This window comes from Stenella coeruleoalba (assembly GCF_951394435.1).
Source record: "Stenella coeruleoalba genome assembly, chromosome: X".
NCBI lineage: Eukaryota > Metazoa > Chordata > Mammalia > Artiodactyla > Delphinidae > Stenella > Stenella coeruleoalba.
This window is the reverse complement of record NC_137152.1, coordinates 7,969,616-7,984,036: the sequence shown is the minus strand read 5'-3', so window position 1 is coordinate 7,984,036 and position 14,421 is coordinate 7,969,616. Positions and strand designations below refer to the sequence as shown.

General features: G+C 40.8%; 1 protein-coding gene across 5 annotated transcripts in view; it reads left to right on the top strand.

The window, feature by feature from the left end:
• The window catches only part of MID1 (midline 1), a 654,655-nt gene that overhangs the window by 555,913 nt on the left and 84,321 nt on the right, over positions 1 to 14,421 (top strand). For all 5 annotated transcript variants that reach the window (XM_079911574.1, XM_079911575.1, XM_079911571.1 and 2 more), the window contains one exon: positions 9,988 to 10,083. In XM_079911574.1, the coding sequence (XP_079767700.1) occupies positions 9,988 to 10,083 (96 nt within the window). The remainder of the gene's footprint in view (positions 1 to 9,987; positions 10,084 to 14,421) is intronic.

Sequence of the window (14,421 nt, the reverse complement as noted above, 5' to 3'; positions counted from 1 at the left end):
CCAGGGTGGGAAGCACTCACCCAGTGGATGGCTGTCACCTTGCTTCCTTCCTTCCATAACTTTCATGTTGCTTTAATTTGGACTCAGTCAACTCACTTTGATTGGACAAAGACAGCCTCAGTCCTACTAAAAGCAGAGGAAGTGGCTAAGTAAAGGTGGTGAAGTGAGGGATGAAGGATGCAGTGAATTCAAGGAATCTGAGATTCAGACGCCTGAAACCCAAGGAAGGTTCTGTCTTTGAAGGTTACACAGGGCTGAGAAACAATGTCATGCTTTCATATTCTTCTTTGATTCTCGAGGCTGTCCCAAATGGGGAATTCTCTTACACAACATTGATTTTGTAAATTCTTAACAGACCAGACCCACTTTGGATGGAAGGGAATTTTAATCCATATATTTTTTTAGTCGAAGATTGTAACCTCCCTTGACTTTAATACTTTTTCCACTACCCAGATGGGGATATGACTTCTGTGAACATCATGAACCCTTTTTGGGAATGCCACAAATTCAAGCGCAAAGCTGACCATGAATTGAATTTTAATTCGTTTTCAGCAGCGGGTCCAGAAAAGGCATATTCCTCTAAAACTTAAAATTATTTTTTATATCTTTATTGGAGTATAATTGCTTTACAATGTTGTGTTAGTTTCTGCTGTATAACAAAGTGAATCAGCTATACGTGTACCTATATCCCCATATGCCCTCCGTCTTGAGCCTCCCTCCCACCCTCCCTATCCCACCCCTCTAGGTGGTCACAAAGCACCGAGCTGATCTCCCTGTGCTATGCGGCTGCTTCCCACTAGCTATCCGTTTTACATTTGGTAGTGTATATATGTCAGTGCTACTCTCTCACTTCATCCCAGCTTCCCCCCCCTCCCCGGTCCTCAAGTCCGTTCTCTACATCTGCATCTTTATTCCTGCCCTGCCACTAGGTTCATCAGTACCACGTTTTTAGATTCCATATATGTGCGTTAGCACACGATATTTGTTTTTCTCTTTCTGACTTCACTCTGTCTGACAGACACTAGGTCCATCCACCTCACTACAGATAATTCAATTTCGTTCCTTTTTATGGCTGTGTAATATTCCATTGTATATATGGACCACATCTTCTTTATACATTCATCTGTCGATGGACATTTAGGTTGCTTCCATGTCCTGGCTATTGTAAGTAGTGCTGCAATGAACACTGCGGTACCTGTGTCTTTTTGAATTATAGAAAAACCTAAAAATGTGAGGAAATAAAAATTGCTGTAGAAACAAAGCAAATCGTAGTTACCTGTGCAAAGTTATTAGATCAAAGACTCAACTGTTTTAGCTTGAAATACATTCGATATATTCACTTCATTCAACATGAAGTATAGGTACTGGCTGAGAAAAAGATTTGGTCTTCCCACAGTATCTTAAGAATAAAGATGTAAAAAGAAATGTTTCCATTCATCGAAGGCTAAGCATCCCCATGAGACATTCAGGTCTGGTAAAAATGTTTGATGGTATCAGTTCAAACCCTATTTAAGTAGAAAGGCCAGAACATGTTTGTTAATGAGTATCTGGCAATGTCATCATCTACTTAAGACAGAGAAAAGGGGATAAAATCAAAATTATTCAATCTCTGAGTGATGGAGGAAGTAAAGCTTGAAGTACCATATACAAACAACGAGTATGACATCCATCAGTATCAGATTTTAAAGACATTCATTATCCAGTGCTCTAAGGTCTCCTTTGAGGTGTATTTTATGATTAAGAAAAAAGATACTGAGGAAAAGAAAACTGATGGAAGCAGCAATTGATGAGTAATTTCACATTGGAGGTGTACTCACAACCCAACACTTTACACTTATTTGCAGAATGGAAAGAACTGACTAATCCTTGTGCTGTGCCTTTTTTTTTAATTGAAGTATAGTCAGTTTACAATGTTGTGTTAGTTTCTGGTGTACAGCACAGTGATTGTTATGTGTGTGTGTGTGTGTGTGTGTGTGTGTGTGTCTGTATTCTTTTTCATATTCTTTTCCATTATAGTTAATTACAAGATATTGAATATAGTTCCCTGTGCTATAGAGTAGGTCCTTGTTGTTTATCTGTTGTATACACAGTAGCTTGCACCTGCCAATCCCAGGCTCCTAATTAATCCCCCCCACCATGTTCCCCTTTGGTAATCATAAGTTTGTTTTCTGTGTCTGTGAATCTGTTTCTGTTTTGTAAATAAGTTCATTTGTATCATTTTAGATTCCACATATAAGTGATATCATATGATATTTTTCCTTCTCTGTCGGGCTTACTTCACTTAGTATGCTAACCTCTAGGTCTCTCCATGTTGCTGCAAATGGCATTATTCTGTTCTTTTTTATGACCGAGTAGTATTCCATTGTATATATGTACCGCATCTTCTTTATCCATTCATCTGTCGATGGACATCTAAGTTGTTTCCACTTCTTGGCTATTGTGAGTAGCGCTGCCATGAACATTGGGGTGCATGTATCTTTTCAAATTAGAGTTTTCTCCAGATATATGCCCATTGTCTTCTTTACTCACTTTTGACCATGTTCTTGCTATAGCAGCCTTGATCCAACTTAAGATTCTTTCCTACTCTTTCCTGGTCTGAATCTTCTGCTCCTCTGAACAAAGGTTGCAGAGGAATTTATTCAGACGTTGCAGTTTACCGGTGATTTAATGCTATTTTTTTTCTTTTGTGAGTTAAAAATTATTTGGGTATCCAACAGAAAGATCTTCTCCTTTAGAATTTTGAGTACCTGAATGATTCAAATTTTAGCCATACTCCTACACTCTCATGTTAAGCAAATTGAGTTACATTGAAATTTTTAAGTGGTTTGGAGCAATAGAGAAAATACTCTGTATTAATAAATAAGAAGGCCGTGGATTATTTTTTTAAGATTTTTTTTTCCCAAGGAGACAGCAATTTTCTGTAAAGGGCCAGTACTCAGTTTTTGTCATTGTAGCACAAAAGCAGAGAGAAACCATCAACGAATGGGAGTATCTGTGTTCCCATGAAACTTTATGGACAAAGAAATTTGAATTTCATATATTTCTCACGTGTCACAAAATTTTATCCTTCTTCTGATTTAAAAAAAATCATTTAAAAACGTAAAAACCATTTCTACCTGGCAAGCCATAGAAAAATAGACAGCAGGCAGGATTTGGCCTGTGGACTGTAGTTCGCTGACCCCTGGTTTAGGAGATTAAATATTTCCCCAACTTGAAAGCTCTCACTTGATCAAAATAACTAACTACTGTTAGTGTGTTTTCCAATAGTCCCATAATCTTTTCACCATCTAATTCTTGACTGACAAATTGGTCACCTCTCTTGAGACGACCCCATGGACCTGCCATGGCAGCCCAGAGTGCTGGGTTGAGGAAAATTCGAGAACCTGACTGGGGCCAGTGACCAAAGAAGACTGCAGGGCGGCTGCCATATTGGACCTTCATGGCTCTTACCCCTATGCTGTCATCTTACAAAATGCTCCCCGTATGTTCCAATGATAAAAGTCATAGTCATTTTCTCTAGAACATTTCTCTTAGGAGATCAATTTATTTTTTTAATAATCGAGATTTTCCTTTTTTATTGAATGAAAGATTCTTTAAATTGCATAGTGCTTTACAGTTTTCAAAAGTTTCACACACATGATTTCATATAATCCCATAATAACCCTTTCCCCTCCCACCCCTATATTGTCCCTCTCCCCTTCCCTCTCCCCTCTGGTAACCACTAGTTTGTGGGAGATCATTATTTTTAAGTTCAGAGACTGCCAAAGCTTCCTAGGAGTCCAGCTCCCTTCACTCAATATTGATTCTCAAAACTGACAAACGTGTTATTGGTCGGTTGCTCAGCTCTCTTACTACAGGCAGAAATAGGGCCGAGGGATGACGAATGAACAAGAAAGGCCACTCACATCTCTAATGCCTGGAAATAAGTAGTCATCGTCGGATCTGCTAAAATTACAACTAAATGAATATAATTATACTAAGAGATTTATTTATCTCCGTTAACATCTGAAAGTTCTTCTAGGCCGTAAACGGTATTTAAAAATTGTTCTCTGTATATTATTGACTACCAGATTACAGTAATAAACACTGAACTCCTGACGATGGAATTTATAAATATATGGTGCAGATTCTGTGGTGTTAATATAGAAATATCAAATAAAACCTGACAAGGTAAATACAGTATTGCATATCAAAATGGCTTAAATTGTCGTCCGTGGAACACTAGACTTAAATTTGTATGCAGATTGGGTTTTATTATGTTTTTGAAGCTCCCTGGGCGACCTGTCTTGCCAGGGCATTTGGAAATGTTAACTATCATAACCAATGAAAAAAGGCATTAAAAAATCAAACCAGCATAAATCACACAGATTTGCGGTCTGTCATGAGTTGAACCTGAAGATAGCCTTAAATTCCCGCAACGTAATTAAAACATCTTCAGAGTTTAGTTACATGTTAAGAATTTATGCTTTTATGCAGGTGGCATGTGTTAATACGGGTGTGTTTTTATATTAAGGATTGTGATTAAAGTTGGTTAGAAAAACATATACGGATGGTGGCACTCGACGTGTTCATATCCTGGTTGTGCTGGAGGGGCGGTGTCGGGTGTCGGGGCCATGAACACAGTTCCTGAGTGTCACTCTGAATATTATGGAATGGAACAAGCCAGATCTGTGTTTGCCTTGAAAGGTATCCAGACTTAATATTATACTTTAAAGACATTCTGAAGCGTTGACTTCAGAATAAGGGCAAACATTCTTTAGGCCTGGACAAACCCGAAAGGAATTACTGAAATCTCCTGTTTCAGGCATACATTTTCATAGTAGTCCTCAATGACAAGTCATTCATTCCTGTAATCTGACCCTTAGGTACAGGTCTCCAAAGGCTAAAATGAGGGGTATTTTTGTCTGCTTACCTTGCTATTTGATTGGGTCTCGGTGTATGTAGAAGTACAAAGGTCATCTGTTAAGTTGGATTTGCTCCTCTCAGCTGGTGTCCATAACCATGCCTCAAGGCTTGTATTGAGATGGGTTGCAAAATCAGCTATTCTGCCATGATTGTTCAGCGATCAACTCAGGAGGCTGAGTCTGGCTCCATGAAAATGCATTAGAAGTGTATGTGTTAAAACAAAAATTACAGGAAAAATTAGTCATCCTTTCCGGAGAAAGTAAGCAGGGGAGCCTCACTCTTGAAGCAACACATGTTTTACAATGTTGTCTTTCACAGATTTGACTGGTACCCAATCTTTTCCTTAATATGGAGAAACGAAATCTGACTCATTGCATCTTTACCTTTAGAAGGACCATCTTGAATTATTTATATTCCTCTTCGGTGGTGATGGCTTGGCAGGAGGGGGCGTGTTGAATTACAATGAATAGTCGCACACTTACAAAAGCCTCATCTTTCTCAACAAAGGCTTCCTTTCCCTTCATAAAGTAAAAGGAGTACTATAAAAAAAATACCCGGGAGAGAGACAATGAATTAAGGCTAGGAACAACTTGATTTTAGGTAGAAATTGAAATAGATGTGTCAGTGATAATTGCTAGACTGTCTAGTCACGTAAACGCTTGTTTATTCAACAATGTAGTATTCGATGTAGTATTGGCCTTCCCTGAGATCTTGTGATCTAATGGAGTGGTATAGCATCCCTTCAGAATGCTTCTAAACTGTCAAGTCCCTCTTCTTGGGCTCACACTCAACACTACCAGTGAGAAAAGCCTTAAAGGGTAGAAGTCGTTGTTTTAACAATCTATAGTAGTTGCTAAATGAACTTACTAGTTAGTTGATTTACTACATTCAATTTCAGAAGTGTTCTCCAGTGAATATTCAGTTTTCCATGCTAATTGGTCCCACAGTGAATGTTTGAGGATTTATAATGGGAACGGACTAAGCCATGATGGGTATACAGCAGGTACTCAATACATACTGTGGTTTTGTTATGCTCTCTCCTTGGTAGTAGAATTATTTCCTGCCATGCAGATGCATTCCAGAGGGAAGAGCATGTGCCCGGGCCCAGGAAGGAGCTTGGCCTATGGGCCAAATCTCCCTCACCACCTGTTTTTTTTTTTTTTTTTTTTTTGCGGTACGCGGGCCTCTCACCGTTGTGGCCTCTCCCGTTGCGGAGCAACAGGCTCCAGACGCGCAGGCTCAGCGGCCATGGCTCACGGGCCCAGCCGCTCCGCGGCATGTGGGATGTTCCCGGACCGGGGCACGAACCCGCGTCCCCTGCATCGGCAGGCGGACTCTCAACCACTGCGCCACCGGGGAAGCCCTCACCACCTGTTTTTGTAAATAAAGTTTTATTGGCACACAGCCCTGCCCACTTGTTTACATATTGTCTATGGCCACTTTCTTACCAAAACAGGAGAATCGAGTAGCTGCGACAGAGAGCATATGGCCAACATAGCCTAAACTATTTACCACCTGGCCCTTTGCAGAAAAGCTTTGTTGACCCCTGTTCTAGACTGATGCTCTGCTGTCCAGTAATGTAGCCACAAGCCACATGTGGCAGCTGAGTGTTTGAAATGTGGCCGTTGTGAATCAAGATATGGTAAGTGTATAAAACACACACCAGATGCCAAAGACTTAATAAAAAGAAAGAAAAAGGGGCTTCCCTGGTGGCGCAGTGGTTAAGAGTCCGCCTGCTGATGCAGGAGACACAGGTTCATGCCCCGATCCGGGAAGATCCCACATGCCGCAGAGCGGCTAGGCCCGTGAGCCATGGCCACTGGGCCTGCGCGTCCGGAGCCTGGGCTCCACAACGGGAGAGGCCACAACAGTGAGAGGCCCGTGAACCGCAAAAAAAAAAAAAAAAAAAAAAAGAAAGAAAAAGAATGTACAAGAGCTCATCAGTTTTAAAATATTGATTATGTGTTGAAATAATAATATTTTGGAAATTAAGTCAAATATATTGTTAAAATTAATTTTACCTGTTTCTTTTTAATTTTTTTTTTAAAAATATGACTATTAGAAAATTTTAGATGTGACTCCCATTTGTGGCTCACATTGTATTTCTAATGACACTGCTGGCTTAGAGCCTGGAATTTGGAGGCTATGTGATCTGTACAAAAGGTTAGAAAGAGGGAAGAGAAAACAAACCCTTGTATTAGCAAATATCTTTCAAAAGCAATACAATCTTCTGTTAATTTGGCTATTCCTCGTAAGAAGGAATACTCAAAACTAACAGATTAGGACGTCTATGGGAAAAGTTTTAGTTGAATTCTCCCAGAAGACCCTAACTCAGAATTCGAATTGGGAGGTGATCCCGGAAGCATCTGGAAGGGAGAGGGGAGGCGGAACAGAGAAGGAGAGGAAGCGGAAAGAGGGCATGGTCAGGAGCAGGTGATTGCTGTGGGCATCGGGCTCCTGCCCGTGCGGGCGCTCGGGAGATTTTCTGAGACACGACTCAGAGTGATCTCACCTGGAGGTGGGGAAGCTGGGCAGTTCATCCACCGACTGCCAATAGTTGCTGGATGAGGGCTGCTCCTAGGGGCATCAACCTCCCTCCTCCTCCCCAGCACCACCCGCCCGCCCTGCCTGGGGCCAGGAAAAGCCCTGGAGCCTAAAGGAACAGGTACTTGCAGCAAAAAGCCACCAGCAAGCTTGAGAACGGTGCCTGCCGCAGGCATGGGGTTGGCCCCCCGTAGTGTCTGGTACGGACACCAAACAATGTTTCACCCTACAATTTATGATTTCTTCAACAAGCATTTGTATAGTTCCTGGTGTGTTTTCATTTTCTCCTCTGAACTGAACAGTAGCATAAATGGGTGCATTTATTGTTTCTACACATCATGGATGGGAAAACTGAGCCCAAGCGTCATTTGTCCAGGAGAATTCAGCTAGGGTCGTAGCCCCAGGCCCCTCGCTCTACATGTGTGGCCACTCATGCCTGACTCCTTGGACTTCTACAAAGTTCAGCTCCATAAGGAGATGGAAATGTATTGATGTTTTCGAGGTGAGAACAGGAAACTAGAACTTTTGGGGGCGGTACTCTGTAGAATTCCTTAGATATCCATAGGGAAGTAGATACTTATATCCACTTTAGTCCCAAGACTCTGATGCCAAAAAATGTTATCTCTCGTTTGCACAAGGCACAGTCAAAATCAAGGGGTTATAGGACCTGCCGATCACCACACACGAGGTTAGTGATACAGTTAAATTCGAGAAAACTCCACAGAAGTCCCCGTAGTGGAAGCTTGTGGATGCATGGTTCATTGAGGACTGGATTTGTTTACCTGCCCATTACCCAGGCTGTCTTGAAAAGTGTTGTCAGTCCCTTTGGTACCTCTTGGAAACAAGTCTCTCTCTCAGCTTCATTTCCCTTTATTATACTTCTAAGTGACTTGGTAATTCTTTGCGGGCTTCAGTAACACTTGTACTATTTAAATTTGAATAACCCCAAAGGATCTAGATAGGTCAATGTGTTTAAACCACAGGCTTTAGTCTGCATATTAGTTGATTAAAAACAGATTTTATACATGATGTATCCTTAATAAAGGGAGGGAAAAGCAAGCAGATGTTTGTAAAGTCTAAATGTGTTAGATTATATTTATTTGAATCTCTTGCTGACTAGCTTAAGAAGTCATACCTAGGACAATTGAACTTTAAACAGTTTCATGATGTATTTCCCTGGTAATTTCCTGCTCTGAAGGGTCAGCCAAAAAGAAAAGTAAAAGGATTCCCTAAGACGAACATACAAAAAGAAGTTGACAAATATACCATCAAGTGGTCACATCTAAGTCAAAGACACTGAATAATGGAAGGCGTCGAAATTATTCTCTAGTCTCGGACCATAAAGTGGTTGCACTTTGTTTAATTCAAGCAGTAGAAAAACATTTGGCTTTTGTGCTGGTGGTAAAGAGCTTTGAAAGCAAGTTTTTCGTTGATGCAAACATGAGGTCATTAAGTTGCACCTAAATCACTCTGTCTGGTTCATTCTCTGACTTTTTGTGGTATCCCACCCTTCAGGGGAGAAACGATTCTTTTTCTCCCGTAAAATATTTATATTTGAGACACTTTGAGGGTCTCAAAGTCGAAATGGAAGATTTCCTGTTGCTCTTCCAGTCCAGATGAAATAATGCCCCAAACCTCCCCCTGAATTCTGAACACATGAGAATTACAGATAAAATATTTTAAAATGGATTTTAAAGAATAATAACCAAGCTTAAACATAAGTGGAAAGTCTCCGAGGATCAGAAATGAAAGGAAATGCAGACATGAGAAGGGGGGAAGAGCGAGGGGGCAGTGGGGACCTGAGGGGAAACATGGTGGAGTATGTGGCAGCAGAAATTAACACAACATTGTAATCAACTATACTTCAATAAACTAAATTTCAAAAAATGTTGATGTTCTAAAGGAACAGGGAATAGTTCTAGATTCTTAAGGAGAACAGTGATGTGGAAAATGTAGCATTGAAGGAAATTTGATCTGGCGTTGATAGGCAAAGAACAGAAGCGTGTACAATGAAACGTATTATGAGTAAACGTGTATGATGAGGACTTCTTATCAATGCCTATAAATGACCATAGTGTCATCAATAGCTGGACAGTTCAGACCTTCTTCCCACGGATTGACCTCAGCCTGCCCAGAAGATGGTAAATTCTAAAAATCCAACAGTAGTTGATTTGATGTGGGAATATATTCCTTCTATCATTGCCATTTCTGATTCAGGTAAAGGAATTAGAAATCCAATTACCTCTTTTCTCCCTCGTTCACAACCTGGAAATAACCTATGACTGATTATTCAGTGAAATATGCCTGAGTTCGTACAGGAAGCAGGAACAAAAAGAGTGAGATCTGAACATTTTGAAAATAATCTTTTACACTGTGACTTTTCAAAATCCAGTTTAAATCTATAAGTACTTGAAACTGTGTAGATTTCATTGAGATTTCTTTAAAAATGTATCCATTTTCCTGAGTATGAGTAATTTTGTATATACTAAAGTATTAAAAGTATGCAGAATAATATTTTCCTCTCTTTTTTTTGAACAGCAAAACTTAGAGAGTAACCTCACCAACCTTATTAAGAGGAACACGGAACTGGAGACGCTCTTGGCTAAACTCATCCAAACATGTCAACATGTGGAGGTGAGTATCTCTGTGTGCTGTTTTTCATATGAAAACTGCTTGATCACAGTTTTTATACCCTCACCCTTTATATTTCTCCAACGGGAATCTTCTTAAAGTCAGAGTTTTTGCGGAAGCTAGATATCCAACATGGATGAAATTAGAAGGAACTAGAACCTTCGAGACTCTCTCCCCATCCACTGCTTTGCTCTGCCCCCGCCCCTATCACAGCTCTCCCTGATCCAGCTTTCCTTAGCATTCCTAATCTTGTAGATTTGAATCACTCTTACAAAGAAGAGCCCAAAAATGCACTATTTAAAAGGTGTTGTATTAGTTTCTGAGGGCTGCTGTAACCAGTCACCACAAACTTGGATGGCATCAAACACAGACGTTGATTCTCTTGCCATTCTGAAGGCCGGAAGTCCAAAATCAAGGTGTTGGCAAGGCCTTGCTCGTTCTGAAGGCTCTTGGGGAGCGTCCTTTCATGCCTCTTCCCACCTCCTAGTGGATGCAGGCAATCCTTGGCGTTCCTTGGCTTGTGGCTGCATCACTCTCATCTCAGCCTCTGTCGTCACGTGGCCTCCTCCCTGTGTGTCTCTGTGTCTGTGTCCAAATCTCCTTCTTACAAGGAGGCCTGTCATTGGATTAGGCTCCACCCTACTCTCGTATGAACTCACTTTAACTTGATTCCATCTGCAAAGACCCCATTTCCAAATAAGGTCATATTTACAGATACCAGGGGTTAGGACTTGGACATGCCTTTTCTTGGGGGGGATACAATTCATCCCACTACAGGTGTGTATTAAATACACCTTGGCTGTCAGCTATGTTTCCATGAAATTGACCACAACTGGGGCATGTTGGGATTAAGTCAAGAGCATGCAGGCAGCACTGACAGCAAGGGCGAGTTGCGGAACCCAGATCTTTCTACCCCTCCGTCTAGAACAGATTCGATTTTGGCAGTGATCTTTCGAGGGAGCATTTGGAGCCTTGCTGATTTAACAACACTGTAAATAATAGCGAACAAGCATAATGTTTTCATTATAGGGTGAAGTGAATAGGTATTATAGAATTAAATGGATGAACAAAAAAATGATCCATGTGCTATATTTCACTTTTATGACGTGATAGCATTTGATGTTTAGGACCATAAGAAAGAATTATTTCTCTTCAGTTAAAAAAAAAAAGAAAGAAAAGAAAAAATTATCTGTGTTGCATGGCAAAATCTTACAAATGCATTATGGATTAGGTGATTATTTCATTCGGTTTCAGCTAGTTACTTCTTAAAGCATTAGTGTCTGGTTTCTATTATGGCCTTTAGTGATTTCAGAACAACTGTCTCGCTCCTAATGCAATATTAGTATGGCTTGAACTTACAAAAATGCTGTTCATCCTAACATGTAAAATTACATTCTGTAATGTTCAGTAATTTCAGATGATAGATAGATGTGTCATTCACAAAATTTACAAGCAGATTCTATTTTTCTTTCAAAAGATTAGGTATTTCGTTGACATACAGGCTTTTAAAATAAAGGTATTACTGAACTGATTGCAGCAGACTTTCAAATAGACACGTACATGCCATTAGAAGCTATTCTAGACAAAGAGTAAAGAATATTCATTCCATTCACTCTTATTATTCCTGTATAAATCCTTTGGAATGGAAAGAAATGTGTGTGGGTGAATAAATTTGGTACTTAGGAGGTTGATTCTAGATAAAAATCAAAGAAAATTATAAGTAGAAAAATAATGATACCAGCAGTACCTATTTTTACGTGTGCCCTTATTCATAGTTATTCATATTCTCAAAGTATAATTTTTAAAAATTGAGCATCTAAATCTCATATAATAATCAAATGAGTCTGCCTCGAAATTTATTTAATCTTTGATGAAGGAATAAGCAAGATGATAAAGCTGGCTTAAAGGAGGATTCGTATCAGAGACTGATACGTACAAACATGGGGGTCGGGAGGTAAACGAATGCTAGAGTAAGACAGCTAAATTCAGTGCAAAACTGGTTGGTGACCTAAGGGGCAATAAAATCATTACATTTGAGCAAACTAAGTTGCATACCATCAGTTTTCTCTAAGTTAACATTTAACTTTGCAGAGACTAAGCCCTCATCGATACTAAATAGAAAGTCAAACTCCGTTACATCCCAGCCTGGAGAGTCAGATGACCCCTTCCTTAGGCTGGTTTCATGGAGTCCGCTCTAGTATGACACCAGAACGACTCAGTCTTCTTTTTTGCCTTATTTCCAAGATGTGGATAATTTAGCTTAACCTGACTTTCTCCTCTTCCTGTTCTGGACACTGTTGATCTCCGAGCTGTGTTCACTAAACACATATTTCTGGGTGAGGGTGTCAACTTTTGTCTGAGGTCAGTTACTTTGGTTTGGTAAGTGGTCGCACTAGTTCATTCCATTAGTGCATGGGGAGTGTCCTCCTTGTGTGTGTTGCCCTGTGCTAGGTGGAAAGGACCCTGCCCACACGGAGCTTACTATCTCAACTAAGATGAAAGAGCAATACCAAATAGAAAAATGAATTGCCACGAGAGAGGTTGGGATTATATACTTTGGAATTTCAGAGAAGTAAGAAATTTCTTTCAGCTGGGAGAGGTCATACACGGTGTGAGGCTGCCTTCAAGGGTACGTAACATTCGGGCCTGTGGAGACACGGGAGAGGCACTGCTTGCAGGGCAAACCAAGGCATGGGGATGGAAAAATGAAGAGTTGTATGTACACAAAGCCAGGAGTTCATTCTATAGGAATAGAAAGTGTTTGAGGGTGGATAAGTAGGAACTGGCTTTGGAGAGATGAGGGTTCAGTGGACTTTAACATTGCATCTGAGTTTGAACTTTATTTGGTTTTGAAGGTTTAGTGAGGGCTTGAGGAACGCTGTGTAAATTTCACAGTTACAATTAGCATCCCTCACTCTTTTCAGGAAATGATATTTTCGGTTATTGGGAAAATAGTATGGGTATCTTGATGCAAAACGATCACACATCCAAGGGAAAATGCCCCAGCACTAGTAAGCTCCAAAAAAGGTGGTGGGATTTGTTAGGCCCCAGCATGACAGTCTTTTAAATCAGTGCAGTGGAAAAGAATTTCCTGGTTCACATCCTAGGTTCCTAGACCTTATTTCTTCCTTTTCCTCTGCCTGAAGGTGTCCTTGTGTTCGGGTATGAGCCTTCCAGGGGAAAATAATCCCTGTGCCAGCTGGAGCTAAAAACACTCAAAGCCCAGAGGCAACTCTCAATTGTTGTAAATGAAATCAATGAATTCCCACCAAATCCTGAGGAAATGCCACATCCTTATAAATCCACACCTCCTTCCTGGGATTCACTTCTGCTTTTCTTTAGAATGAAAAGAGTTTGAAGGTCTCCCACCCCCATCCCCATTGTTTTCATAGCTTGTTTTTAAACAAGCAAGTGAAATAGCTTTCAGATAGTAAGTACCAAATTTTTTTAAAACTAGAGGACAGAGGGTATGAGGCCAAGGCAGTCTAGGACTCAGAGATAGAGGCATTGAAAAGGCAACATCAGGTCAACTCCCACGAAATGTTTGTGTAATTTGGTGGGATTCTAAAAATCAGTGGGTTTTAGCCAGTTTTGTTTTCTGCAAGGGAAGAATGCAATAGACAATTGCCCTGGGTTGAGTTTGGAGTTAGTTATGGGGTGTAGAACGAGTCCATGAAAAGTGGTCAGTATTTGGATCAGCTGTAGCACTTCACATTTTTAGATCATATATGGACTATTTCTCTTCATCATCTCGTCTTCCTCCCCATTTTCTTTTTTTTTGTTTGTTTTTTTGCGGTACGCGGGCCTCTCACTGCCGTGGCCTCTCCCGTTGCGGAGCACAGGCTCCGGACGCGCAGGCTCAGCGGCCATGGCTCACGGGCCTAGCCGCTGCGCGGCATGCGGGATCCTCCCGGACCGGGGCACGAACCCGCGTCCCCCTGCATCGGCAGGCGGACTCTCAACCACTGCGCCACCAGGGAAGCCCCCTCCCCATTTTCTTTTAAAAATCAGAGGACCTAGTTTATTAGCTAAGCAAATACTTAGAATCAGTGACGGATATCATATTCTCCACACATTCTGAGAATCGAGTTCTTTCACGGGGAATACAATACCCGGTTATGCAATAGATACCCATTTTGGGAATTACAGGTAACCAGTGACTAAACCCACATTGAGATGGTAGAGAAAAACTATGAAAGGATGTCTAATTGCCATAGCATTTTGGAGAAGATAAAGGCTCAGCTGACTTCACCGTCCCTGCCCAAGCTCATCCTAGCAGGCCATTCTCTAAGCTAGCATCCCGTCAGAGTCCTGGCTTTTTAGCTTTTTAGTCCTTTGGCG